Source organism: Pagrus pagrus, assembly GCF_965226575.1.
Source record: "Pagrus pagrus genome assembly, chromosome: 13".
In the NCBI taxonomy this organism is placed as follows: Eukaryota; Metazoa; Chordata; class Actinopteri; order Spariformes; family Sparidae; genus Pagrus; species Pagrus pagrus.
In genome coordinates, this window is record NC_140197.1 from 6,913,771 (window position 1) to 6,940,460 (window position 26,690).

Genomic DNA, 26,690 nt, shown 5'->3' on the forward strand with positions numbered 1-26,690 from the left:
CCGTGGACTTCGTCGCCTGTTTACCACCGTCCAGCGGCAACACCACCATTCTGACGGTTGTGGACCGGTTTAGCAAGATGGCCCACTTCTTGCCCCTGCCCAAGATGGCCCACTTCAGCCAAGGGGGCTGCTAAACTGTTGCTGAAGCATGTGGTCCGTCTCCATGGCATCCCAGTGGATGTGGTTTCTGATCAGGGCTCCCAGTTCGCCTCTATTTTTTGGAGAGAATTCTGCTCGCTCCTGGGGGCCACCGTCAGTCTCTCGTCAGGATGCCATCCCCAGTCTAACGGTCAGACGGAGTGCAAGAATCAGGAGATGGAGACGGCACTCTGCTGTATGACATCACAATCCCCATCGTCTTGGTCCGAACAGCTCCTGTGGGTGGAATACTCCCACAACACCACGACCAGTTCTGCCACAGGCCTCTCTCCCTTCCAGTGCGTATACGGCTACCAGTCACCTCTGTTCCCGACCCTAGAGAGAGAGACTTCCCATCCATCCGTCCAGGCCTTCATCCGCTGCTGCCGCAGGACCTGGATCCGAGCTCGAGCTGCCCTCCTCAAAGCCACTGGTCACTATGCTTCTGCCCCCAACCGCCACCACTCCCAGGCTCCAGAATATCAGCTAGGTCAAAAGGTTTGGCTCTCCACCCGTGACCTTCCCCTGAGGGTGGAGTCAAAAAAGCTGGCCCCCCGTTTCATTGGTCCCTTCAAGGTGGTCAAGATCATCAACCCGGCAGCGGTGAGACTCAAACTCCCCAGATCCATGCGCATCCATCTCACGTCTCCAGAATCAAGCCGGGCCGAGAAAGTGCCCTGGTCCCCGCCATCCCACCTCCTCCACCTCCTCGTTTCATCGGCGGAGGCCTCACCTACACGGTCCGCCATCTCCTGCAGTCCTGCCGACGTGGGAGGGGTCTCCAATACCTGGTGGACTGGGAGGGATACGGCCCCGAGGAGAGATCCTGGGTCCCTGCCAGACACATATTGGATCATCACCTCATCAGGGAGTTTCATCAGCGTCACCCCGATCAACCCACCAGAACCAGTTATATCCCCAGACCACGGACTCCACCCCTCCAGCGATCCCATCGATCGGAACCATTGGATGATGAGTCCGACGCTGATGATGGGTGCAACGATAACCCCCTCTCTGACGCGGACGACGCATTCCCTACAGTCGGGGATGAGGGGATGGAGATGGACGAATATTAGTACAAGACTGAGTTTCACGGACATTTCTCACCAGCATCCTGGTTTGGTTCGGCTGAGCCTAATCTACAATCCCCACCAGAAACTGTTAAAGGCCAGCGGCCAGAAGACAGACTGTTTTGCCTACTGCCATTGATTCCTGCACATGTGCCAATAAAGTTTGTCACCAACGATACCTGCCTGTCTTTGTGCTGCTATTGGGTCCAAACCAAACCCTCTACAATCGCTTTTCTAGGCTACTGACAGTTCAAAGCACTCTCCAATAGGAATGCACAATATTGATTTTATTTTAGCCAATACCAATAACCGATAATTGCCTGCTTCTCATGGGCGAAATCGGTAAGATAACCAATACCTCTGCATTTTTGTATTTTATTCTTGTTTATTTTCTTCTTTACTTACTAAATATTTGGCCAGTACGGTGCTGACCTGCTCATCAGGAGAAATGCGCTTCCTCTCCAAAACCATAGCCATCGGGAGCAACTCAGGGTTCAGTATCTTGACTAAGGATACTTCGATGTGCAGGTGGGGATCCGAGGATCAAACGACCGATCTTCCAATAAGTGCACTACCTGCTCTACCTACTTTACTATTTTGTAAAGTTGATAATTCAATTTAGATTTTGGAAGGGACAGAACTATGAGTTTTCATGGGACTGTTTCAGTGTGTTCCTCTCCAACACACCTGTAACTAATCTGGATGACAAGTTTAATGTACACATAACTACAGAGGTTTCTCTGGTCCTTTTGCTTGTGCTGTGGCACAATATTCAACCAGCTGCCTGTGTAATTATGGTCTGACAATGTGCACTGTCACTCCAATTAGAGACTACAGATGGCACAGATACCTACTGCATTCAGATGGCTCCAAACCACAGTAAAGTGGTCACCATAGTAAAGGAAAGTATTGGCTACTAATTGTGGGTTACAGAGCTGTGTCTGTGTCTGTGTGGCATAAATGTCATTGTCAGAATAAAACTTTTTCCTTGTTTGTTATTCTTCTGTGTAATTAGTCACTGGTGCTGGAAAAGGGGGGCAACAAGGCTTTTTGTCACCCTACTTTCAGGTGTGGTATAGTGTTAATGTCGATGGATGATAGATAGATAGATAGATAGATAGATAGATATCCAGCACGTCCTACAGATGCTCAATCAGATTGGAATATGAGGAATTTGGAGGCCCGGTCAACACCTTGGGCCCTTTTATTGTGTTCCTCGAGCTGTCCTGAGCAGTGTTTTGTGCTGTGTCAGGGCACATTGTCCTGCTGGGGGGCCACTGCTATCGGGTAGTGTTGTTGTGATGAGGGGGTGTACTTGGTCCACAACAGTGTTTGGATGGGTGGTGCGTGTCAAGTGGCATTCACATGAATGCCAGTACCCAAGGTTTCCCAGCAGAACATCGTATTGTGATGAGATGATCAATGTTATTCACCTGTCAGTGGTTTTAATGTTGTGGCTGATTGGTGTATATACACACACATATACATGCTTTAAGCTTTAGAACTGCAGGATGCTACCTAACTGTTATTGCTAACGTTACACACACAAACCGCTCACTCTCCTTTGCTTATGTGTGTTTAATTATTTTAGTTGCTACATTCAGCTAAGAATGTCATTTTAACTGTTCACAAAACTGCTCAGTCTCACTCTGGCCCTCTGAGAATGTGATGCTATAGAGAACCATACAATATTTAGCCAGAATTCCAATATGGCGGCGCGCATAGACGCAGCGGCCCAGCGCTCCTCGACTTTTGGCAGCTTTGTACTTCTCTTGCTACTTATTTCATCTCTGCTTGTGACAAGTGTGCAATACAGCAGAGCGGAACTGCTGGCCGTTGCAGTAAACGCTTTCTGCCCACAAAAGGACCTAAATCTCTGGAATACCATTCCCCTGGAGATTCGGCAGCCACTGAACGGAGCCGGCTTCACCATCCCCGCTGGAGTGGCATAGGCAGCGCAGACACAGGAGGCAGAAGCGGGGCAAAAGAGGGGGACTAGCGGCTAGGCTAAAGGCTAACCCTTACAAACCGGTCATTCCCAGTCTCTTTCCTACCAACGCCCGGTCGCTAAACAACAAAGTGGACGAACTACGACTGCGGATCACCTCTCACGCCTGGAATACTGTGTATCGATTGTCACGGAGTCTTGGCTGGACCAAAACATCCCCGATGCGGCCGTGCTGTCTTCAGAGCTGACCGAACAACAGACTCTGGTAAGAACAGAGGAGGAGGACTTTGTGCTTACATTGACAACAGATGGTGCACCAACGCAACTGTTAAAAACACTCACTGCTCTCCGGACATTGAATTTATGTTGTTGCAGTGCAGACCCTTTTTTCTATGCAGGGAGTTCACATCAGTGGTAATAATTGCTGTCTACGTGCCTCCTGATGCTAATGCTAAAGTAGCCATGGAGACGCTACTTTTGTCCATCAACCAGCACTTAGCTGCGCAGACAGACAGTATAATTATAGTCGCAGGAGATTTCAATCACGCCAACCTGAAATCCGTTCTACCCAAATACCACAAATACGTGAACTTCCCCACCAGAGAAAAGAACATCTTAGACCAGGTCTACTGCAACATCTCCAACGCTTATAAAGCCAGCCCTTTGCCTCACCTGGGTCTCTCCGATCACCTGTCCCTCTCCCTTATTCCCGCGTACAAACCGCTGATCTGCCGACAAAAAACAACCACAAGGACAGTCAAAGTTTGGACTGAGGAAACCACCTCAGCCCTACAGGACTGCTTTGAGGTCTGTCAAAGTGTTCCCTAACCAGAAACCGTGGCTCAATAGTGAAGTGAGGACACTGCTCAAGGCACGGGACACTGCCTTTAAAGCAGGGGACCCGCTAAGCTACAAAGAAGCATGGATAAATCTGCGGAGGGGCATTAAGAAGGCCAAGCACAGTTACCAGAGGCGCATCGAGGCTCACTTCAACAACGACAACTCCAGAGGTATGTGGCAGGGGATTAAGGTCCTGACTGGCTACAATAACAACACCACAGACACAATACCATCAGACAGCACCCTCCTGGACACACTGAACCAGTTATTCGCTCGCTTCGACCATCACAACAGGGAAAACATCATTCCTGCTCCACCAGGGGATGACGACCTGCTACAGCTGCAGTCAGATCAAGTCAGAGTCGCTCTGCGCAGAGTCAACGCGAGGAAGGCACCTGGCCCAGATGGCGTCACTGGACGGGTACTTAAGGCCTGCGCAGACCAGCTAGCAGAGTAATTTACAACCATCTTCAACCTCTCGCTCCAACAGGCTGTGGTTCCCACCTGCCTTAAATCAGCCATCATCGTCCCTTTACCCAAAAAGAACACATTGAACTGCCTGAATGACTATCGCCCGGTTGCTCTCACCCCTATCATCACCAAATGCTCCCCTCCATCAAGTCCGCCATCCCAGCTGACCTATATCAGCACCAGTTTGCCTACCGTGCAAACAGGTCAACAGAGGATGCTGCCCTCACTCACCTGGACCAGAGTAACACCTATGTGAGGATGCTATTTGTGGATTTTAGCTCAGCATTCAATACAGTTATCCCCGAAAAATTGGTCATGAAGTTGGGCAACCTGGGCCTAGGCAGTTCACTGTGTGCATGGATATGGGACTTTCTCAGGAACCGACCCCAGCGCGTTAGGATGGGAGACCGCACTTCCTCCACACTCATCCTGAACACTGGAGCACCGCAGGGGTGTGTCCTCAGCCCCCTCCTCTTCTCCCTCTTCACCCATGACTGTTCCCCCATCCACCCCACAAACACCATTGTTAAGTTTGCTGACGACACCACCGTTGTAGGACTGATTAAGAACAACAATTAGTCAGCCTACAGGGAGGAGGTCAAACACCTGACTGACTGGTGCTCTCAGAACAACCTGGACCTCAACACAACCAAAACCAAGGAACTAATAGTGGATTTTAGGAAATCTAAAAAGGACTGTGCCTCCCACCCTCTCTATTGAAGGAGAGGAGGTGGAGAGGGTGGAGAGCTTCAAGTTCCTTGGGGTACACATTTCAGCTGACTTCACCTGGTCCATCCACACCTTGAATCAGGTGAAGAAGGCCCATCAGAGACTTTACTTCCTCAGGAAGTTGAAGCAGACCCATCTCCCCCGCCCCCTGCTGGTTAACTTCTACAGAGCATCCATCGAGTCCATCCTGACCTACTGCTGCACTGTGTGGTTCACCAGCTGCACTGCCAAGGACAGGAAGGACCTACAGCAGGTGGTGAGGACGGCAGAGAGGATCATTGGGACCACTCTGCCCCCCCCTCAGAAATATCTACTCTGGCCAACTGCACAAGAAGGTCAGAAACATCAGCACTGATCTCACACACCCTGGACATGCCCTGTTCTCCCCACTCCCCTCTGGAAAGAGGTACCGCTCTCTCAAATCCAAAACCGCAAGATTGAGTAACAGCTTTTTCCACCAGGCTGCCAGAACCATCACCCCACCCCTATCCATCTCACGCAAGGACTGACATTTGAATACATACATACACACACTACCAAGTGCAATACATCCTCTCTCCTCCTCCTTTGCACTACGAGCACACTGTGTTTGCACTTTTGCACCACCTTGCACTTTAATGCACATGTCCATATTTATGGGGACTTGTTTTTATACTGTTTATCTGTGTATCTTTTATATATTGTTTTTATTTTTATTTTTTTCTACTGTCCTACTGCCATGTGGAGCTGCTAAACGTATTTTCACAGTAAATGTTGGTGACAATGTTGACAGTGACAATAAAGGATTCTATTCTATTCTAAGTTTGTGAACAGTCCTGCTTGTGCCAGAGTGCGCTCTGGCAATTGGAGTGACCATTTACAAAAGTAAACCATTTACACAAGTGCACCCTTGGAGTGCACTTGTTGTGGGAAGTTAGTCTGTATGTAAGAGAAGTACCAGTACAGTGTCACAGTTACAGAAAAGTGTACACTATAAGGGGTAGTTATGTTCCATTAGTCCAGTGGTTCTCAACCTTTTTTGGGCCAGCATGCCCCTATCGATTATCCAGGTCCGTTACTGCTCCATCAAATAAAATGTAGGCTAATTGCCTTCCCTGAATTGATTATTACTGTATTTTATATTATTAAAAAAGCATTACATTGAAGGACAAACAACATATTTGACTTAACTGGACTGGTGGAATATCATTAGGCCTATCATTAGTTCCCCAGCAGACAAAAAGCCATGTGAAATTAAGTTTTTTTATAATTCAAGTTTTTATTGAACTTTCCAAGGCTTGGTACATGGCAAAATTAGTTACGTTTCTCCATACAAGAACAGGTAGTCATTATTAAGAGTTAACTGTTACAGACACATTTTTGACTCTCGAAGGGCAGAAATTGCAAAAGATAGTGAGTACAAAATAATATCAACTAAACATATATCTATACACACACGCACATCATAATGACATATTGCTGGGGTATAAGGTATTACCAGATCCCCCTGGGGGAAGCACAACCAAACAAGAAAACCAGAGTCCTGTACCCTACTGAGGGTTATTATTTACCTTTATGTAATCCCAGAACCTGTCCCAAGGGGTCACCCCGTCCCCCCTGTCATCACTTAATCTACCAAGCATACATTCGTAGGATGCAGTTTCGGTCATTGCACTGACCCATTCTTTTACTTGTGGAATTTCTGATGCTTTCCAATGCCTTAAAATGACTCGACAAGCTGTTGTTTTGCCTACCGAGATTACAGAAAAGTTACATTTAGTAATATTGGGTAACTGAGATTTATCCCCCAGTAAACAGAGTTCCGGGCTTGAGGAGACTTCTGCTCCGAGCCAGTTACTCAAAATATTTAGAATCTGAATCCAGAAAGGTCTGATTAACCCACATTCCCACATACAATGCATAAAAGTTCCAGTTACCTGTTTACACTTCCAGCACAAGTCATTATCCAGTAATTTCATCCTATACATTCTAGATGGTGTGTAGTAGTATCTATGTAATACGTTATATTGTGTAAGTTTACCCCTCGCCTCTCTCACATATTTACCGCAGTCGGCCAGAATTATTTCCCATATATCACCTCCGAACTCTCCACCTAGGTCCCTCTGCCAAATCATCTTTAACTGATTAGAGTCGTTACCAAGAGAAGAATTGGCAATTTTGTAAAATTGTGAGGCTTTTCGTTTTCCAAGTGGAAGTTTCATATAGTCTATCACCACATTATCAGTAATATTACATGGTTTTGATGAGATGCAACTCCTTATTTGCAAAAATTTCCAAAAGTTATCTTTTCCTGTCAACTTAAATTTCTGCAGCAGTTTATCAAATGACAAAAACACCCCATCTTCGAATAGATCGTTAATGGTGTTTAAGCCTTTAGAGTGCCACTGTTTCCAAAACACAGGTTTCTTCCCAATACAGACCTCAGGATTATACCACAATGATGAATATCTTTGTAGAGTGTGTTTAAGTTTAAACATCGTATGTACCCTGCTCCAAACATCCTTTGAATGCAGCAGTACTGGATTTTTAATGTTAGACCTTTTTTGTGACAAAACCTCTAGGGGCTGAAAAGGCAAGCAAATCTCCTTTTCTACCTCCATCCAAGCTGTATTACCCTCTGCAGCAGGCCAGTACCTTGCTATTTTGGCCATCTCAAAAGCTAAATTATACAATCTAAGATCTGGGAGGCCCAGCCCTCCCTTTTCTTTATGTGTACATAACTTTCTCAGTTTAATTCGAGGTCTTTTCCCACCCCACAGAAAGTGTTTTATTACGTCATCCAGTTGTCTAAAGGTAGTGGATGGTATCCTAATTGGTAACATCATTGCCACATAGCTGAACTGTGGGGCAACTATCATTTTTATAACATTAATTTTCCCCCATAATGTTAACTTTAATTTTTCCCACTTATCAAGGTTTGTTTTTATCTTTTGGAGTAGAGGGTTAAAGTTTAGTGCCACTATTTTGTCCATATCCTCAGAGAGTCTGATGCCAAGATACTTCATCCCCTCTCGTACCCACCTAAAATTAAACTTCTCCACCATAGATGAAATGCATGTCTTGGAGAGAGGCATCGCCTCCGATTTGCTCCAGTTGATGGAGTACCCTGAAAATTCTGAAAAGGATTTTATGGTGTCCATCAGATGTGGCAAAGAAGTTAAAGGCTCAGATACTACTGCTAAAATATCATCAGCGTATAATAATAATTTATGTTCATTATCTCCTCCCCTTACTCCTCTTATTCCAGGGTGTGCTCTGACAGACACTGCTAGAACCTCTAAAAAGATGATAAACAATAATGGGCTCAGTGAGCATCCCTGTCGAGTTCCTCGGGTCAGATTAAAGAAGGGAGAGATTATTCCGTTTGTCATCACAGCTGCCTTGGGTTCTTTATACAGCATCTTTATCCAATTAACGAAGTTAGGGCTAAAGCCGAAATGAGATGGGGTGGAGAACAGGAACTGCCACTCCACCCTATCGAAAGCCTTCTCTGCGTCTAAAGAAATAGCAGTTATAGGAGTATTTTGGGATTGACTCAACCACATCAAGTGTAACAGGAGTCTGACATTATCAGTTGAAGTTCTATTTTTCATGAAACCGACCTGATTGGGGTGGATGATACTCGGTAACACCAATTGTAAACGTGTCGCTAGAATTTTTGTAAGAATCTTACAGTCAAGGTTAAGCAGACTTATAGGTCTGAAATTGGAGGGATCTGCGGCATCTTTACCTGTTTTGGGAATTAGTGAGATTACCGCTTCATTAAAAGTTGGAGCTACACAACCCTTATCAAACATCTCCTGATACACCCTCCGTAATACTGACACAACCGTATCTATAAAGGCTTTATAATATTCCACTGGGAGTCCGTCGAAACCCGGCGACTTCCCATTTTTCATTGAAGAAATTGCCTCCCTTATTTCACCTTCAGTTATGGGTAATTCCAATCCAGCTGCCTCCCGAGGTGGGAGCTTGGGCACATCTATCGTAAGGAGAAACTGTTCTATATCTTCTTGTGAGGCATTTGGAGATATAGAAGATGTGTATAACTTCTCATAATATTGTTGGAATACTCTATTTATATCTGTAGCGGCAAAAAATTGTTCATCCCCCTGCCTTATAACTGGTATGGTATTAGCAGAATTTTTTTCCTTTAACTGTCTTGCTAATAATTTCCCCATTTTTTCTCCACCTTCATAAAAGTTTGTTTTCAATCTATAAAGTGCATATTCTGCTTTTTTATTATAAATCTCATGTAAAGAGTACTTAAGCTTACAGAGTTCTTGAAATTTCCCATTGGAAAAGTGTTTCGACAGATCTAATTCCTTATCTTTTATCTCTTTTTCTAAACTTTTAATTCTGGTAAGATTCTCTTTACTCTTTTTAGCAGCTTGTGCTAGGAATTTGCCTCTTATGTATGCCTTTGAGGCTTCCCACACAGTAGTTATTTCTTCAGTACTACCAATGTTAATTTCAAAAAAGTTTTTTATGTCCTCTTCTATTGTCTTTCTAAAAGTTGGGTCCGACATTAATCCAGTGTTTAGTCTCCATCTACCTCTCCTTTCGGTCTTTAGACTGGCCTTAATGAACAGCTCAACTGGTGCATGATCTGTAAGAGAGATTGTCTTTATGTCACAGTTAGCCACATTGTCTGCCAGTGAAGTACTTATCAGAAAAAAGTCTATTCTGGAATAAGTTTTATGGCAGTGGGAAAATAAAGTAAAATCCTTCGCATTTGGGTTTGTCAGCCTCCAAATATCTATTAGTCCCACATCTCTTTTCAACATATGTAAAGCCTCTCTCTCCTTAGTCATGGGAGGAGGTCTGAATAAGCTCCTATCCAGTACTGGGTCCATAACTTCATTAAAATCCCCAGCTAAAACAATTTCACCCTCAGTGTCTCCTAGTATTTTATTTACATTGTGGAAAAAGTTGGGATCTCCCTTATTAGGAGCGTATATGCTGCATAATACAAGAGGCACTCCCTCGACCACTGCCTCAACACAGATAATCCTTCCCTCTGCATCTTTAGTTTGTTTTCGCAGAATGAAACTTGTGTTTTTGTGAACCAAAATCAGAACCCCATTACGTTTGCTTGAGAATGAGCTATGGCATATATGTCCCACCCATCCCACTTTAAATTTCTCCGCTTCCAAACCTTGCATGTAGGTTTCCTGTATTAGAACAATGTCTGCCCGATTATTTTTTAAAAATGATAGTATCTTCCTCCTTTTAATAGGACTACTGCATCCATTTATGTTCCAGGAAATAAACTTAACTGATCTACTAGTCATATCTTTCTTTCCCTTTTAGATAAAAGATAAATAGTAATATTGATAATATCAATGGAAATAAAATAAGAAAAAGAGAGAGAGAAGGAAGATAAAATAAATACTCTATGCTTTAAATGTCTGACTGCAACCATTTGTAGTGGAGAATGTTGTCATTTTTAGTTCCATAACAATCACTGTACCTGCCTGTTTTTGAACAAATAACAAGACAAACTGAACTTGCACATGAACGTGAAACAAAAGGTGTCCGGCTGCCATAACGCATCCAGTGTCCGAGTGCTGGACGCTCCTCGCTGTTGAGGAGGGGGAAAAAAAAGAAAAAGGAAAAGAAAAACTTGCAAAAGGTCCGTGGGGTTAACGCCGCTCCCATGGTAACCGTTCCCTGTCAGGAGAAGCCTCTCCCTGGCCTGCACAGAGGTCTATTCAGTTCAGTACAAAACGCATAGTCCTACATTGGAAATAAACAACAGCTCACCTCACTCCACTCATCTCAGTCCACAGTTCCTCCCGGTCCTCGCTCATTAATGACTTTCTCCGCAGCTTCGACAGTATTGCACCTCACGTTTTTTCCTCTCCATTTGAAGTGTAGGGTTGCGGGGAAAGCCAGCGTGTATCTGATGTTAAGCTCGTGTACACTGTTAAAAAAGTCGGTGAAAATGACAGTGAAAAACTGTGAAATGGCAACAGAAATAAACTGTAAAACTAGAAAAAGTTTATTGTTGTAGAATAAACACAGAATTACCATAAAGGAAAAAAATGTCAAAGATGTTGTTTTTAATTGTTTTAACATGTGAAATATATGGTGAAAAGCTGAAATGGTGACAGCATTGGACAGTCATATTAAAAATAGCACATTACTGTATTATTCACAGTGTAAATACCTTAACTAAAAAACATGCTGTCAATGATATTTTTTACTATTATAATACGTGAAATACAGGGTGAAAACTGAAACGGAAATGGTAATAGATTGTAATATTAAAGGGGCACAATGTAGGATTAAGTAGTTTGCGTGGTGCCCCTGGCATGCCTGTCTCAAAATCTACACCTTCATGAAAAAATGCTGCTCGCTGTGAGAATGTTTTTCATCACAGAAGGCCAGCAGTTGATACTGCAGCAGTTGAATACGCTATGTAGGCCTAAAGCGATTTTTTTGTATGAAAAGTGTTTCCCACGACACTCGTAGCAGACCGCTCTGTCCAAAGTTAGGCCCTACATGTGGGGTTCTCAGCGGACGGACTGTCAAAGTGGTCGCGAAGATCATCGTTCACTTACTAATCACTCAAATAAGCATCGGCTGACTCGGGACAGATTTATTAAACTTTTAATCATACATAGAGCCCCTTTAAAAACAGCACATTACTATAATTAATTTAGGCACCAGCCTTTCCACAGATAAAAAAATCACCAACAAACAATATACATTCAACCAACAATGTGCATAAGCTTAGTCTGTGTGGATTCTACTGACCAAAATAGTGTCCCATGGTACACAGTGCAAGTGCTGAGAATCAAAAGCTCACACTTCCACCTATAGCCTATGTCAGTCTGGAAAATATGACTTACTGCATTAGGCCTAGTGCAGTCATTACAAATTCATTGACCTTAGATTTAGCTTTGCTTCCTGAGAAATACTAGCCTAATTCATATAATTTGTTTTCCTTATATCTTTAATAATTTCCCTTATTATTGTATCTATTTTCTGCATTATTACCATAGTCAGGCCTAAGGTAGGCTATTTAATCACAGTCTGGACCAGGCCCGTGCAGAGACCTTTGGAGGGGCAGGTGTCATTTCAAAGTAATTAGTTACATTATAATATTACTGTCTTTGAATTGTAAGGCATTACACTACTATTGCATTACTTTTAAGTTACTTTCACCAAAATAACTGGAAATATGGATTTGGCGTTCTAAATATATCTTATTGCGTTCAATAGAGTTGCGTTCAAATAGAGGTCATTCCTCAAAACCAAGTATTCATATCAATGAAAGTGTGTGTGTCATAATAAAAAAAAAAGTCCTGACACCATCATATGAACAAGATAGTCAAATGGCTTTATCATGTTTTCATTAGGACACTTTACTGGTGTTTTCCAATGCAAAAAAGCCAGATTTTTGTGACCTGAAAATGCTCAAGACAACACTTTACACAGCCATTAGAAAACTACAGTAAAAGTAACACACTTACACACAAAGTAAAGTTACACACAAATTATACCTATTAGATAGTTATCCCCTCAGTAAACAATAAATGAATGGAAAGATTACAATAAATTCAATGGTAAATACTGCATATTAAACTTATTATCTCCTATAGGTTTACTTGTATTTTGTGCTAAAATTCAAAGTATCTCAGCCTGATTCATCTCTATTTACAGCTCATCAGGCCACGTGAATGTTTACTGTTGCTATGGCAACAAGAGACCGCTGACGTTAGCATCTGTTAGCTAGCTTAGCTAAATCGTCTGAACAATAATAGCCCATAATATCACAATTCGGCGTATTTGAACAAAATCAACCACAACTACCAACAGTCACAGCCCTTCAGCTCTGAGCTAATATGCTGTCACATGTTAGATTGTCAAAGTTAGAACAATAACGGCTTCAATCCCTGAGAAGCTACGTTAGCATTAGCCGCAGCTGCGTTCATCAGTATGTTACTTAGGTCACATGACATTCAGTGAGACGGTCCTGCAGTCGGCTCAGCACTAACAGGAAGTAAACATCTGCGCGGACTTTTTTTCTCCTCTGCAAATCTCGCACTGTTGGCGAATTTGTATAAAAACAACTAACAACTTAATTTCGGGTTTAAAATGCATTGTAACGCGCGTTACTGACATTTGTACCGAGTAAAATATTACCTTTTTTTCCTTTGTAATGCCTTACATTACCGCGTTACAGCAAAACGTAATGCATTACAGTAATTACATTACTTTTGTAACGCGTTACTCCCAACACTGCTAATAACTGACTAATACTTCCGAGACATACTCCTGGCCAGAAGGTGGCGACCTACCCTCAACTTCCCACCCCTCCCTATATAAAAAAGAAGACGACAGCGAAGAATCCCTTTGCAATCCAACTGAATCAGAAGTCACGTACATTGGAGAGAAGTTCCTCATCGTTGCAGTTTACCAAGGTGAGATTCAGCATGTCCATGTGCCTTTCTTTTGTTTTGTTAATGATGTCGATCTTGTTGATTGTGAAATGCAACACGGGCGCTAAGTAAGATGCATTGGCGTGTACATTGTACAGACTTCGTTTTTTTGTCATTAGAGCGGGCATTTGCCCGGGCATGCCCATGCATACTAGCCTGGGAAACCCCATGCTACTTTTAGTTTGAACGACCTTCATCAGGTGTTAATCAGGCATGCAAACGGTAAGACTGCAAGAAAAAGTGTAATACTCAGCGAGTTTCTTAATGCATTATTAAAATCGATAGCAGGTCTATATCTGCAGTGCACCATTTTTTCTGTTAGTTAGGTAATTTCTTTTATATTCGGCTTCAGCAGTGTGGTGTCCCTGGCTGTGTGTGACCGTGGCTTTGCTCGAGATGTGTTTGCTCACTGCTGGTGTGGTGTTAACCAAGCAAGACACGTGTAATTTTTAGTTTCGAAGCAGCTAGTCGGGTATATTTTGTACAGACTTGATTCCACTTAATTTGTTTTATGTTGGGCTGCAGTAACGTGACATAGTTGTTGCAAGGCAGCCCACGTGGGTGAGTGGCTTTGCTTCAATAGTGTTTGCGCACTGGTGCAGCGTCAATCAACCAAGGCGCACGTGTTATTTTCATTTTCGAAGCATATTTTGTACAGACTCGATTCATTGTTGAAATTGCAGATAATTCCTTTGTACCGCTCTTTCTGTGTTAGGTTAAGGTTATGCAGTATTGGGTTTTATGTTGGGCTGCAGCAGTGTGAAGTTGTTTTTTTGTTGCAAAGTAGTTTGAAAACCATGTATCCTGGGCTACCTGTGAGATTTCGCTGACGTGTATGCACAGGGTCTCACCAAGTCCACATGCATGCATTAAGTGTTGTAAGGATTTGAATGTTGTTTAAGCTGCTGTATGTTGCTGTAAGTGTTCAGTAAGGCCAGGCATTTACTTTGCACAGGCTTAGTTTGTGATGAGAAATAAGTTCATTATACATTGTACTAGTGTGTGTATCCCGTAGTGAATGTTGTGTATGCATAGTGAATGTTTAAGCCCAATGGGTACTAAAGAAAAAATGTAACAGTTTTATATGGTACAACAACTACCTAGAAATGTGGCAGTGTAACTTCTGTGGGAAATCGTTAAAAACACTAAGGGGTTATGTTCTCCATTGCAAACTTCATAGAAATGAGCCACATTGTTTGTTTAAATGTTATGGCTCTGGTTGCTCCAAGACATTTTTCAGATATGGTGCATTTAAAGCACACTTCTACCGCAAACACAATGTGCCTGAATCTGATCATGTTGGTGCTGTCGTTGGTGCTTACAGGTGTCCAGTTGCATTGTGCAGCCACAAATGCCAAACGATCAAGGACCTTTTAGGCCATCTGAAGAAACACCTGGAGGAAGGGCATGAAGTATGCTGTCCGGTGAGTGGATGTCAAAGTGTTTTTAAAATCAAATCTACACTTACATCTCACATTTCACGAAAACATGGAGACATTACAGACAGCAGAATTAATGACATGTACAGGGACTTACCAAGGCGGCCATCAGAGTCAGCGGTAGGCGTAGCTACAACTGAAGTTACCGAGACTGGTAATGTGATGGAGACGGAGGGGAGAGAGGAAGAGGATATGGATGCATCAGGAGATTTTGGTGATCTGTATTTGAGAAATGTGAGTTTGTTTTATTTGAAATTGCAGGGAAAGTTTCTGCTTCCTGCTTCAACCATTCAAAGTATTGTTGAGGAAATGGTTAACATTCACGAGTTAGGCCAGGCATATACTTTGAGCAGACTTCGTTCTTTACTACAAAAGGACACATCGCTCTCTGATGATGACATAACTAAAGTTTGTGATTCTGTCAAAGAGTCTGATCTCTTTACTGAATGTCACACAGGGCCAATGAGGACTGTGTATTCAAGAACTGAGACTTTCAAAAAAATGTTCCTTTATGTGGAACCACAGAAATTACTCTTAGGAAGAGATGAAAATGGGAAAGACAGATTTGCATATTATGTTCCCATCAAAGACACTCTGAGACATTTCCTAGAATCTAAACTTTGGCTAGATCAGAGTGCACATGTGACAGAACAGTCAGAGACGGGGGTTTTGAATGACATTAGTGATGGTAGCTTATTTAAACAGAGCGAGTTTTTCAAGAGCAATCCATCCAGTTTAAAACTCGTGCTCTATGAAGACTCGTTTGAGGTCAGTAATCCACTTGGATCCGCAAAGGCAAAGCATAAAGTGCTTGCTGTTTATATGTCTGTTGCCAATTTACCACCACATGTGAGGTCTGACACTGACCATATGTCACTTGTGCTACTGTGCAGAGAGAATGACTTCAAAACATTTGGGCATTCAAAGGTTTTCAGTGAGTTGGTGAGTGACCTGAAAGAGTTGGAGGAGACTGGAATCTTGACGACAAATGGAACTGTACGTGGAACACTATATTGTATTGCTGGTGACAATTTGGGGTCCCATTGTATCGGTGGCTTGACAGAAAATTTCAGTTCGTCAAAGTACTTTTGTCGGTATTGCCTAGTAACTCGGAATGAATTTCAGAGTGACAATCCGAATGCATGTGGACCATTGCGCACAATTGAGAAGTACAATTCTGCTCTTGAGCGCCTTGAAAATGAAGATGCTCCTGAAGGTGTGAAGTTTGATTCAGTCTTCAATTCTTTACATCACTTCCATGTCTGTCAGCCAGGACTGCCTCCATGTCTGGGGCATGACATCTTTGAAGGCATTTTGGCATATGACATGGCGCTTTATCTGAAATATTTCATTAAGCAAAAGAAATGGTTCTCTTATTCTACTCTCAATCGACGCATTTGTCAGTTCAAGTACTGTTTGTCTGATGCTTCTACAAAGCCATGTAAAGTCAAACCTCTTGCAAAAAAGCTGTCAGGACAGGCGATACAGAACTGGAATTTTCTCCGACTGTTTCCTCTTCTGATAGGTGACAGAGTGAAAGACACAGCTGATGATGTTTGGCAGTTGACTCTGCAGCTGAAGGATATTGTGGACATGGTCTGTGCTCAGAAAATATCTGTCTCACAGGTTGCATTTCTTGATGTTCTCATTCAAGAGTATTTGGACTCAAGAAAATCTCTCTTTCCAAGCACAACACTGAAACCAAAGCATCACTTTGTACGCCATTATCCAGCTCTTATTCTGAAATTTGGGCCCTTGATTAGACTTTGGACGATGAGGTTTGAGAGTAAGCACAGTTATTTTAAGAGATGTGCAAGGAATCTGAAGAATTTCAAAAACCTCTGCTTGACTCTCTCTCAAAGACATCAAATGCTACAGGCTTATCTTACAGCAGATTCCCTCGACAAGGCTATTCTGCAGGTTAAAGACAGTTCTCCATTTTATGTAGCACTTTACAGTGGAGTTATCCAGGATGCTGTCAGGGACTTTGGCTTTACTGAGACAGACACTCAAGTTGCAGTTGAGATGTCCTACAAGGGTACATTGTACAAAAAAGGACAGTTCCTTGTGATTGGTAAAGATTCTGTGAACTTTGTTGAACTTGGGATTATTTTGCTAAGAAATGAGAGAATTTATTTTGTTGTGTCAAAATACAGGACTGTGTTTTTACCTCATTTCCACATGTACTCCATTAAGAAAGAACAGGAAGAGATGTGCTGTCTTAACATTTACGACTTGGCTGATTTTTATCCATTACCTTCCTACTGGAAAGATGGATGCCAATTTGTCCCTTTGAAACATGGTGTGTTGCCACAATAGGCCTAACTGACTTAACGATTCACTAAAACTGAACTTTTCTCTCCTAATAGAAATGCAAGATCCAGACATCAGGAGTTTCATTTCAAATGTTTTACCGGACCTCCCTGGATCCATCCTGAGTATTGTGGAGGAGACACTGCAGTCTCTGGGAGTGGATACCATTGATGATTTCCAGTTTGTCCAAGAGGCTGATCTCCTGACTGTTTTGCGGCCAATACAAGCCAGAAAACTTGTAGCTTCTTGGAAGCAAACCTGTAAGTACAAGTCAATTGAAACCATAACCAAACATATCAGTGTGGTTGTCTGATAGTTTAATTCCAGTTCCAGTCCATACCAGTTGCTTTCTCTGATAGTAAAATGTGTGCCAATAGATTTACATTTCTAAGTCATGCATGTTTTTTTTAACCATCAATGAAGCGTTTTGTCTTTGTTTTACAGCTCAGGGCCCTGGAACCCAAAGCCAGCCAGATGTCCCTTCAACTTCATCGCTTCTCACCTCTCCTACCTCCTCTCGCTCCTCAATATCACCTTGTCCATCACCAAACCTGCTGAATGCTGACTGGGTTGACAGTTTTGAAGTTCCTGCTGAAAAATTTCCAGAGGCTCTAATCCAATGTCTTAAGAGAGGCAAGAGACCTGAACCGAGTTTAAGGAGAGAAATGATCAGAATTGTTGCAGCAGAGATGATGAAGGTGTGTCCGTCTCCTACGAAGCAAGCTTCTACAGAAATTGCCAAAAAGTTAGTTGGCAAGTATCCAACATCTTTAAAGGATGTCATCGAGGGAGAAGTCGTGGGGTCCGGATACCACAGTCTTGTGAAGCAGCTTCAAGCCCGTGTAGACAACAAAAGGAGGCATGTAACCCCAAGAATTCAGAAACGCAAACCCGTGTCAGACGAATCTGATACAGACGATGTCCCGGCAATACTGAAAGCGTCAGTCCAAGATACATACGGCTGTGTTAAGTGGGATATGAAGTTCATGCCAATCACAGAAACTCAGGAAAGCCAAAATGAAAAGAGAGAGAAGATGAGGATTCTGTGGGAACAAGGCACCTTCAACCCAGACGAGGTGAAGGAGTTGGTAGAGTCTACATACTATTCGCAGCGTAAGGCAATTAACGGTGGAACAGCGCTTCAAACGTTGAGAGAAGAGTGGCCTTTTTTGTTTCACGAAATTGGGATTTCTTCCCACTACCGGGAGCTGACTGGACAGCCACTAACAGAGACATTCCTGAGAAGTGTGGGGAAAAAAGGGAAACGACTCCTAAACTTCATGGCAACTGTTTGTGCAAACAAGACCAGACGAGTCTTTGAGACATTGACCAAGCTGAAGTTCCAGAGAGGGCAGTTGGAGGGCTGCTCGGAGGACGTGAAGGATATGCTGCTTTTGCTGCTCTCCTACTTCAATGAAGATGAGGCAACCCTGTTCCACTACACTGAAGAAACCAACCAGGCAGATGACGTTCAGGTGGACTGCTTGCCGGCGACGCCATGCATCATTGTGTGTGGTAAGTGAGGTTTTTTGCTTTCTGTTTTGTTTTTCCCCAGCTGCAGCCTTTAACATTGAGTCCTATGAGACCAGCTGGTGGCTAGCTGGTCTCATAGGACTCAATGTTAACTGCTAGCTTAGAGGTAAAAAATTGCACTGCCATACTCAGAACGGCAGGAAGTACAGGAGAAAGAAAGGTAAAGCTCAACCATGTAACTCAAGGAAAGGTGTACAGTAAGCTTATTTCCAAAAATGGAACAGTATCACTTTAAAGGTGTAGATTCTCTCCTTATACTGTATGTAGAAGTCTCGGGTAAATCCTTCACATTCTCAACAGATGAGTGGTGACCCTACTAACAAACCTGTAATGCCTGATATTTAAATCTTTACAGGAGCCTCCTGCTACAGTGCCAAAAGATTCATGCTGAGCATCGATGGCAAGATCGTCAATGACAACATCACCCAATTCATCGCCGCCATCAACGTAATGTTCGGCAGCTACTACTGCCTGAACATACACTATCCAGTGCAGTTGAGGTCAACGCTGGAGTTCCTTCAGAGGTGTGTGTGCGTGTGTGTGGGGGGAGGGGGGGGGGGGGGGGGTTAACGGTTAACAACCCAGCAGCGGGATCGCCATCCCCTCCTGCTAGATGGCACAGGAAGAGCACTACAAAATGAAATGTTCAGTCCACTAATTTGCATGTTGATGGTCAAGTCATCAGAAACTGACTTCATAAGGAGAGTATGAGAGCCTGGTATCCACATTTAAGGTCTGTTTACAAGGCACCCTCATAACCCTCCTCACAAAGTCCCTTTCTGATCAGGGGACGTTTTACAACCCTGATCAGAAATGAAAATTCAATTTTAACAGTCATAATGAATACTTAAAATTTGATGGTGGTAAGTATTTGTTAAAAAGGTAAAATTCATTAATGGAATGATGAACCACTTCTGGAAATGAACTACTAAAAATATTACACAGTGCACCTTTAAGGAAAGAGATGGTGATCCCACTACTGGGTTGTAAAACGTCCCCTGATGTACTGGCATATCTCCTCGCATGTCCTCCATGCTCTGGACACAGTACGTCACAGAAGTATGCCATTGTTTTAGTGTTCTTTACTTAATGGCCTGTTCTGTGTCATTTCTGCACAATGCAATTCCCCCTTTAAACTGCACTAATTTCAATATTAAGCCCCTTTTTTGATTTGTCTAGAATATAGTGGTCTTCACTTTTTTGATGTTTGCAGCTGTCTGTTATTTAGCCTAACCAAAGCAACCATGCAAGGAACATTAATAAAGTAGTGGTATTAATTTTTTGTTAAGGGCAATTCAGAAAAGGGACTAGATGTTCAAAATAGTGAACTAGCACAGTTCTGTTGCTTCACTCTTTGTTGTTTGGTCAAAGTAGCAGACTGTGCTCAAGGATGGAAACGATTCACATCCCTAAATGTGGTCATTACAGCATTGTCATCTAGTGCTTTGCCCAAATCTTGGAAAAGCATGGTTATAGTTACACCATCTTGAATGGTGTGCTTTAGAAAATAGTTGCTGTACCTCAAGATGTTGGACATCCCGCTTTTCTGTTGCATGCATTGTCCCCGAGTACAGCATGTACTTGTTTTGTTCTTAAGCCACTGTGAGCTTGAAATGCTGGGCACATAACACAGCTTCTGCCCCACTAAGTGATACAGGTGGAGTGGATTCTCAGGGTTCCCCATGCTATAGAGCCAGATGTTTTACCTCTTTCTTGTAGTGGGTTTCATCAGCCTTGATGAAACCCACCAGTTTTGTGTTGTCCGCAAAGTTCACCTGGGGCCTACACTACAAAGCTGGTTCAGCAGTAAAGAGGTAAATAATCTAATAGAAGAGCACGGAGTCCTCAAGAAAATGAGGACTCTGCTCTTCTATTAGATTATTTACCTCAACTAAACCTGGGGTGTGTTTTTCGACAACATCTTTGCTAACTGGTTAGCAACAATGCTTTTGACAAACTGGGTCCTGTTTTTTCTCCTGAACCAGCTTTGTAGTATAGCCCCCAGCTGGTGGAAGCAGACAGTGCCTCTCGAAATACAGTGATTCGATATCAGAATTTAATCAAAAATGGGGCTGAAATTGTAAAATACTGACCTTTTTTCTTTGTTGTCAAAGTTGTCTGAACATGGCACACCATGTGTATTTGGGTGTTTCAACAACTGTGTTTTTGTGTTCTTACTTTACATAGGTGCTTTTTCAACATCAATCCAGAGAAGGGCACAAAGGTCGAGACGAAAAAAAACAAGAAGCAACTGCCGGTAAACCCTAGGGTCCTTACCCTCATCGCTGATCTAGCAGATCATGAGTGGAGAGACTAATTAACACTCTGGATACCCACTCCAGCAATGTGATGGCTTCATAGGTACGCACACTCATGCGCACTCGTGCTCCCAATCTAGTTGTGCCACTCCTTTAGCGGTGCCACATAGGCCCACATACTGCCCTGCACCTGCCTTCAGGTGTATCAATCTCGTGCGTGCGTGCGTGCGCGCGCGCACGCACACACACACACACACCTCTGAAAGAACTCCAGTGTACATACGCACACACATACTCAGCCACAACGCCCCGCAGTCGTACCGAGACTGCTCCTTGGGACTTTTCCCCAAAACAACTTCATTCTTGATGGACATTTGTGATATGCATCAAGTGATATGTGATATGCAAGTGTGGGGGCTGTTAATAACTGAGAATACTTGCCAACTAACTTTTTGGCTGTTATCGCTGGGAAAGTCGTAGGGACCGGATACCAGTCTTAAAGAGCTTCAAGCCCATATAGATAAGGGTTAACATTTTTTGTTTTCTTGGGGTTGCATGTCACTTTTTGTTTGACAAACTCAGGATTTTAAAATCTGTTGCAACAATTCTGGTCATTTCTCTTAACTGACAGAAATGATGATGGCGTGTCCGTCTCCTACGCAGCAGTCTTGTTAAAAAGCTTCAAGCCTGTATAGACGACAAAGGACACAGATTTAATGATCTATTATCAACCTTACTTTGCTATTGTAAACTAAACAGATGTTGTAAACTTACTATATGCACATTTTGGAAAGAATTTGTGCTAATTGAAATATTATACAAAATGTTATTTTTCAAAAGGAGTGTGGTGTGCTCAGGAATGTATATAATGTAGCAGGTCTGCTCCACTTCAGCAATGTGATGGCTTCATAGAAGTGCACACTCACCCATCCAACCTGGCATAACACGCGTAGGCCCACATACTGTCCTGCACCTGCCTTCAGGTACATCCATCTCTCTCGTGCTCATTCACACGCACACACATAATCAGCCACAACGACCCACGCCCTGCACTCGTGCTGAGACAGCTCCTTGGGACTGGTCCAAAAGACAACTTCAGTCTTGATGTACATTTGTGATATGCATAAGTGTGGGGGCTGTTATTGGAATTTATTGTTCTTTTTTTGTTTGTTGTTTCAAAGTCCCTCTTGAATATAAGTCTGTGTTTTACAGGTAATGTTCAAAATATCACCTCACAAGGGGTATAGTCATTATTTCAAGAAGTACATGTGCTATTTGTGCAAAATGTGCATAGAGTAAGGTTAATACATCTGCTGAGTTACAAAAGAAAAGTAAGGTTAATATTAAAATATAACTGACATAGTGTTCCAGACACCTGCTTAATGCTGATTAGGTTGACCACTTTGCATCAGAGCCTCCTGAAAAATTTTCAGTAGTAATTTCGAGGCAGGAGACCCGTCCCGAGTTTAAGAGAAGAGAAATGATCAGAATTGTTGCAACAGAGATGATGGCGTGTCTCTGTAGAAGCTTGCTTCATAGCAGACAAAGAAAAGGCTTGGAGCTGTTGAACAAGACTGTTGTATCTGGACCACCAACTTCCCTTACGATGACATCCTTTAATGACTGACGATACTTGCCAACTTGCTAACTTTTTGGTTACGTTTTAATTGTTTTTGTATTTTGGGGGTTGTACCCTGTGACATAGGAGTTGATTATTTAAAATACCTTTTTAAAATAAGTACACATGGTATCTCCAAAACGTACGTTTAATACGTTTAATAATCTGTTGAGTTACAAAAGAAAAGTAAGGTTAATAGTAAAATATAACTGACAGTGTTCCAGAAACCTGCTTAATAGCGATTGCATCAGAGCCTCCGTAAAGTTCAGTAGGAATTTCAAAGCGGTCGACCCAATGTCTCGAGGCAGGAGACTTATCCCGAGTTTAAGAGAAGTGATCAGAATCGTTGCAACAGAGATGATGGTGTGTCCGTCTCCTATGAAGCAAGCTTCTACAGAAATTGCCAAAAAGGTTGTTGGCAAGGATCCTCATTAAAGGATGTTATCGAAGGGCTAGTTGTGGGGAACAGATGCCACAGTCTTGTCAATAAAGGCTTGAAGCTGTTAGACGAGGGTCTACGTTTTGTTGTCTGACAACTGACACAGATTAAGTTGTATTATTTACCTTACTTTTTTGTAAACTCAGCAGTGTTGCTTTGCTTCTGGATTTTGGTTGGCTATCCACAGTAACTTTTTTTTTACCCCGAGACGTTGGTGGTTCTACTATTCATCCTCAAAGTTTGATTGAGTGTCGAGATGGTTTTAATGCTGTTTTAAGTTCTGCTTGAAGAGCGCCCTACTATGTTATACAATGAACATTTTTGAACAATGTTCCAATAAGTACCTATGTCGTCCACAAAATGTGCATAGTGCAAGTCTAATGCATCTTTTGAGCTTACAAAAGAAAAGTAAGGTTAATAGTATAACATGTGACAGTGTTCCATTTTTGTGCAGTTATAGAGGTGCAAAAGTGAGTGCACTTTTGATTTAACAAAAATCATGGAAAAGGGTCACTTAAGTTATATTATTGACCTTGCTTTTTCTGTTGTACTCAGCAGATGTATTGAACTTAAGCACAAGTTATTTCCAAAATGTACATGGATTATCGAAATGGGTATGATGTGCTCTTCAATGCATGAGGGCTTTGTATTTTGTCTGTTTGGTCCTGGATTTTCGTCATATCCGCCAAAACTGATTATTCAAGGTTTGGATATAATAAAAAAACCTGCTTGAATACCTGGCTACTGTGTTTAATATTGGTAATGAGTGTAATAAATGATTGAATGAATCTTAATTGTCCAGTGGTGCTGCCATCCACAGGTACTGGTATTTCTCAGATTAATCTTATTTCAGATTTTAACAGGACTTTTTGACTCTTAAATGAGGTAATTATGTGAAATTTATGGGAATTCCACTTAAATGCAACATGTATAAACTGTGAATCCTACGCCTGAGCAACACAATTGTGCTGCTGGTTTAGCAGGATTGAACCATAAAATAAGGTTATAAATTCTGTGGAATGAATAGAGATTCACCTTAAAAACAAATGCTTTATACTGTAAATTGAACAGTCATACCGTCAAGGCATAAATAATTTCTGTTGTTTTAACAGAAATTGACTGTAAAATAGGCCAATGAATGCTGTGGAATGGTTAGTATTTCACTTAAAAAACAACAGGGTTGCATTGTGAATTATACAGCTATATACCATGAGCCTACATGAGTGTCACTGTTATTTAAACAGTAACTCCCCTTTATTGTAACATCTTGAAAATGTTGATTCTACAAGTCTTAATATACCTTACCGTAAATCCATATACAAGATCTCTGTGTTTTATACGGTGAAGAAATGGCAACCACAGCTGCCAGTTTTTCACCGTAATTTTGACAAGAATTTTTTTTACAGTGTAGCTTGCGCTTCACCGGTGTGAACGCTTTCCTCTTCTGCGCCAGCTCTCTAGACATATCTGGAAATACTGAAAGGCGACATTTTTCCCCAGACAAAACCTCTCTTTTCCTTGGCTGCATTGATCACCTTGTCCCTCATAGATTGCCTCAGAAAACGGATCAGCACCGGCCTCGGGGGTTGGTCAGCATTTGGCATCGGTGCCAGTTGCCTGTGCACCCTCTCAATCTCCATCTCTCTGTCAGTTTCAACACCGAGTCCCTCCGCGAGAATCTTTCGGACACATTCAAGCAGCGTCCCATTTGTGCCAAAGGTCTCCTTTAGCCCCACCAGTCGCACATTATTTCGCCTGCTATGGTTTTCTAGGGCTTGCACTCGATTCCACAGTTCCTCCGTTTGTTTATCCGTGCTCCCCTTCTTGTCCAGCAGCTGATCCGCCGTCTCTTCCAGGTGCACTATACGCGCCTCGGCCTCGCCCAGCCTCTCCTGCATGGCCGTCACCGTGTTGATCAACTCCGCCGTTGTTTGCTTGATAGACGAGACGTCAGTTGCAACGCTCTGCAGCGTGTCATTCATCTTAGAAATTTCTGCAAACAGTTTTTCAAGACTCCCCGGTAAAGGAGCGTCAGCAGCGGCAGCATGGTCATCATTTGTACCTGGTCGTAGCCGGGTGGACATGCGAGAAGAATTATCGAAGTATTTTGATGTCGACATATCTTCGAAGCCTTTTTTTCCCCCAAGTAGTTAGTTTTAGCAATTAAAGTACTTGGAATGGGTGTTAAATTACTTGAAAGTGTGCGTTTTAAACTATTAACTCAAAGTATTAGCATGTGCAGGACGAGAGCTCTCCTAACTTGCGGCCATCTTGGATGCTGCACCCACGTGACTCCGTGAAATTAAGTTTATGCTTCACCTGATTCTTTGGCAGGTCACTGAAATTTCTACCAGCTACTCAATTTTGTTTTCTCTCACTTCTGTAATTTAGAACTGTCGTTAGTACTTTGAAAATATGAAAAACACATCATGTCATCAGTTGCCTTACACTCTGACATTAAGCAATCCTATTATAGACCTAATTATGTTAACCTTATTATTGCTGCCTTAAATTATATATATATATATATATATATATATATATATATATATATATAATTATATTGACCTGGTTATGTCATTTCTAATTAGTCTACTAATAAATGTTTCTTTATATGCATAGTGTCTATTGACTTGTATAATTTCATACAAGTTAATAGAAAAAAAACATTACAACATAATGTATTCTTAGACATTTAATAAACAATTGTTACGTTGGGGAGTAACACATTGCAAAAAAAAGCTTATCTCCCAAATCAGTTTTCAGGTTTTATTTTGTTACTCAAAAAAAACCCAAAGATTTACTCTTTAAGCACACAAAGTGAAAATACAAACAGAAAACTAACTTCCCTAGAAGAACAGGGAAGCCAGTGGCACTCCACAAACAAGTTTCCACTAACAGAAAAACACTAGAAGGTTCAGTCTGCTCCCACTCTTGAAACACACATGCAGCCTGGACACCGTTGGATGATCCACTGGCTCCAGCCACAACTCCGACCCCAGCTTATATCTTGCCCTGATTACTAACTAGAGACAGCCATGCACAATCACCTGCTCCAGCAGGGGAGGGCAGCACCTGGAGGACACAGAAGCACAGAAGAGAGCAGCCACACCCACCCACACACACACACACACACAACGGCTGTGTCTCAATTCAGGGGCTGCAGCCCTCGAAGGGCGCATTTGAAGGCCAATTACGTCACAACGCCGCACAAAGGCTGTCCCAATTGGAAGGCTCCTTCAAATGCACCCCACAAATGCAGCCTGCCCTTCCCTCTTTTCGGAGGACGCACCGCTACTATCCTTTGCGGCCTCCCATATCCCAAGATCCTTTGCGCACCGCTACTCAGTCCCGAAACAGAAGAGGAAGCAAGAGAAAATGGCGACATCAAGTGGCGCAGACATGACATTCAAATTTAAGTAATGGGTTTATACTCGGTTTTTA

General features: G+C 42.6%; 1 protein-coding gene across 3 annotated transcripts; it reads left to right on the forward strand.

Annotated features, from left to right (window-relative positions):
• The first annotated feature begins 11,174 nt into the window (after positions 1–11,174).
• LOC311268571 (uncharacterized protein) lies at positions 11,175–23,980 on the forward strand. Of its 3 annotated transcripts, none has more exons than XM_084372263.1 (6): positions 11,175–13,628; positions 14,971–15,070; positions 17,455–17,658; positions 17,822–18,913; positions 19,287–19,455; positions 21,119–23,980. In XM_084372263.1, exons 2-6 carry the CDS (start codon positions 15,061–15,063, stop codon positions 21,246–21,248), a joined length of 1,605 nt encoding a protein of 534 aa, XP_084228389.1. In that variant the 5' UTR covers positions 11,175–13,628; positions 14,971–15,060; the 3' UTR covers positions 21,249–23,980. The 3 variants fall into 3 exon arrangements, with proteins under 3 accessions (XP_084228389.1, XP_084228390.1, XP_084228391.1); XM_084372264.1 differs by having other exon boundaries at positions 17,843–18,913; XM_084372265.1 differs by lacking the exon at positions 17,455–17,658 and having other exon boundaries at positions 11,177–13,628; positions 17,843–18,913.
• Positions 23,981–26,690: the final 2,710 nt, after the last annotated feature.

What these genes read in the sequence shown, in the direction of transcription:
- LOC311268571 (XM_084372263.1), top strand. An exon ending in AGCTTCTTGGAAGCAAACCT is followed by an intron (nt 17,659 to 17,821) that starts GTAAGTACAAGT and finishes CCATCAATGAAG; the next exon opens with CGTTTTGTCTTTGTTTTACA. An exon ending in ACGCTGGAGTTCCTTCAGAG is followed by an intron (nt 19,456 to 21,118) that starts GTGTGTGTGCGT and finishes TACTTTACATAG; the next exon opens with GTGCTTTTTCAACATCAATC.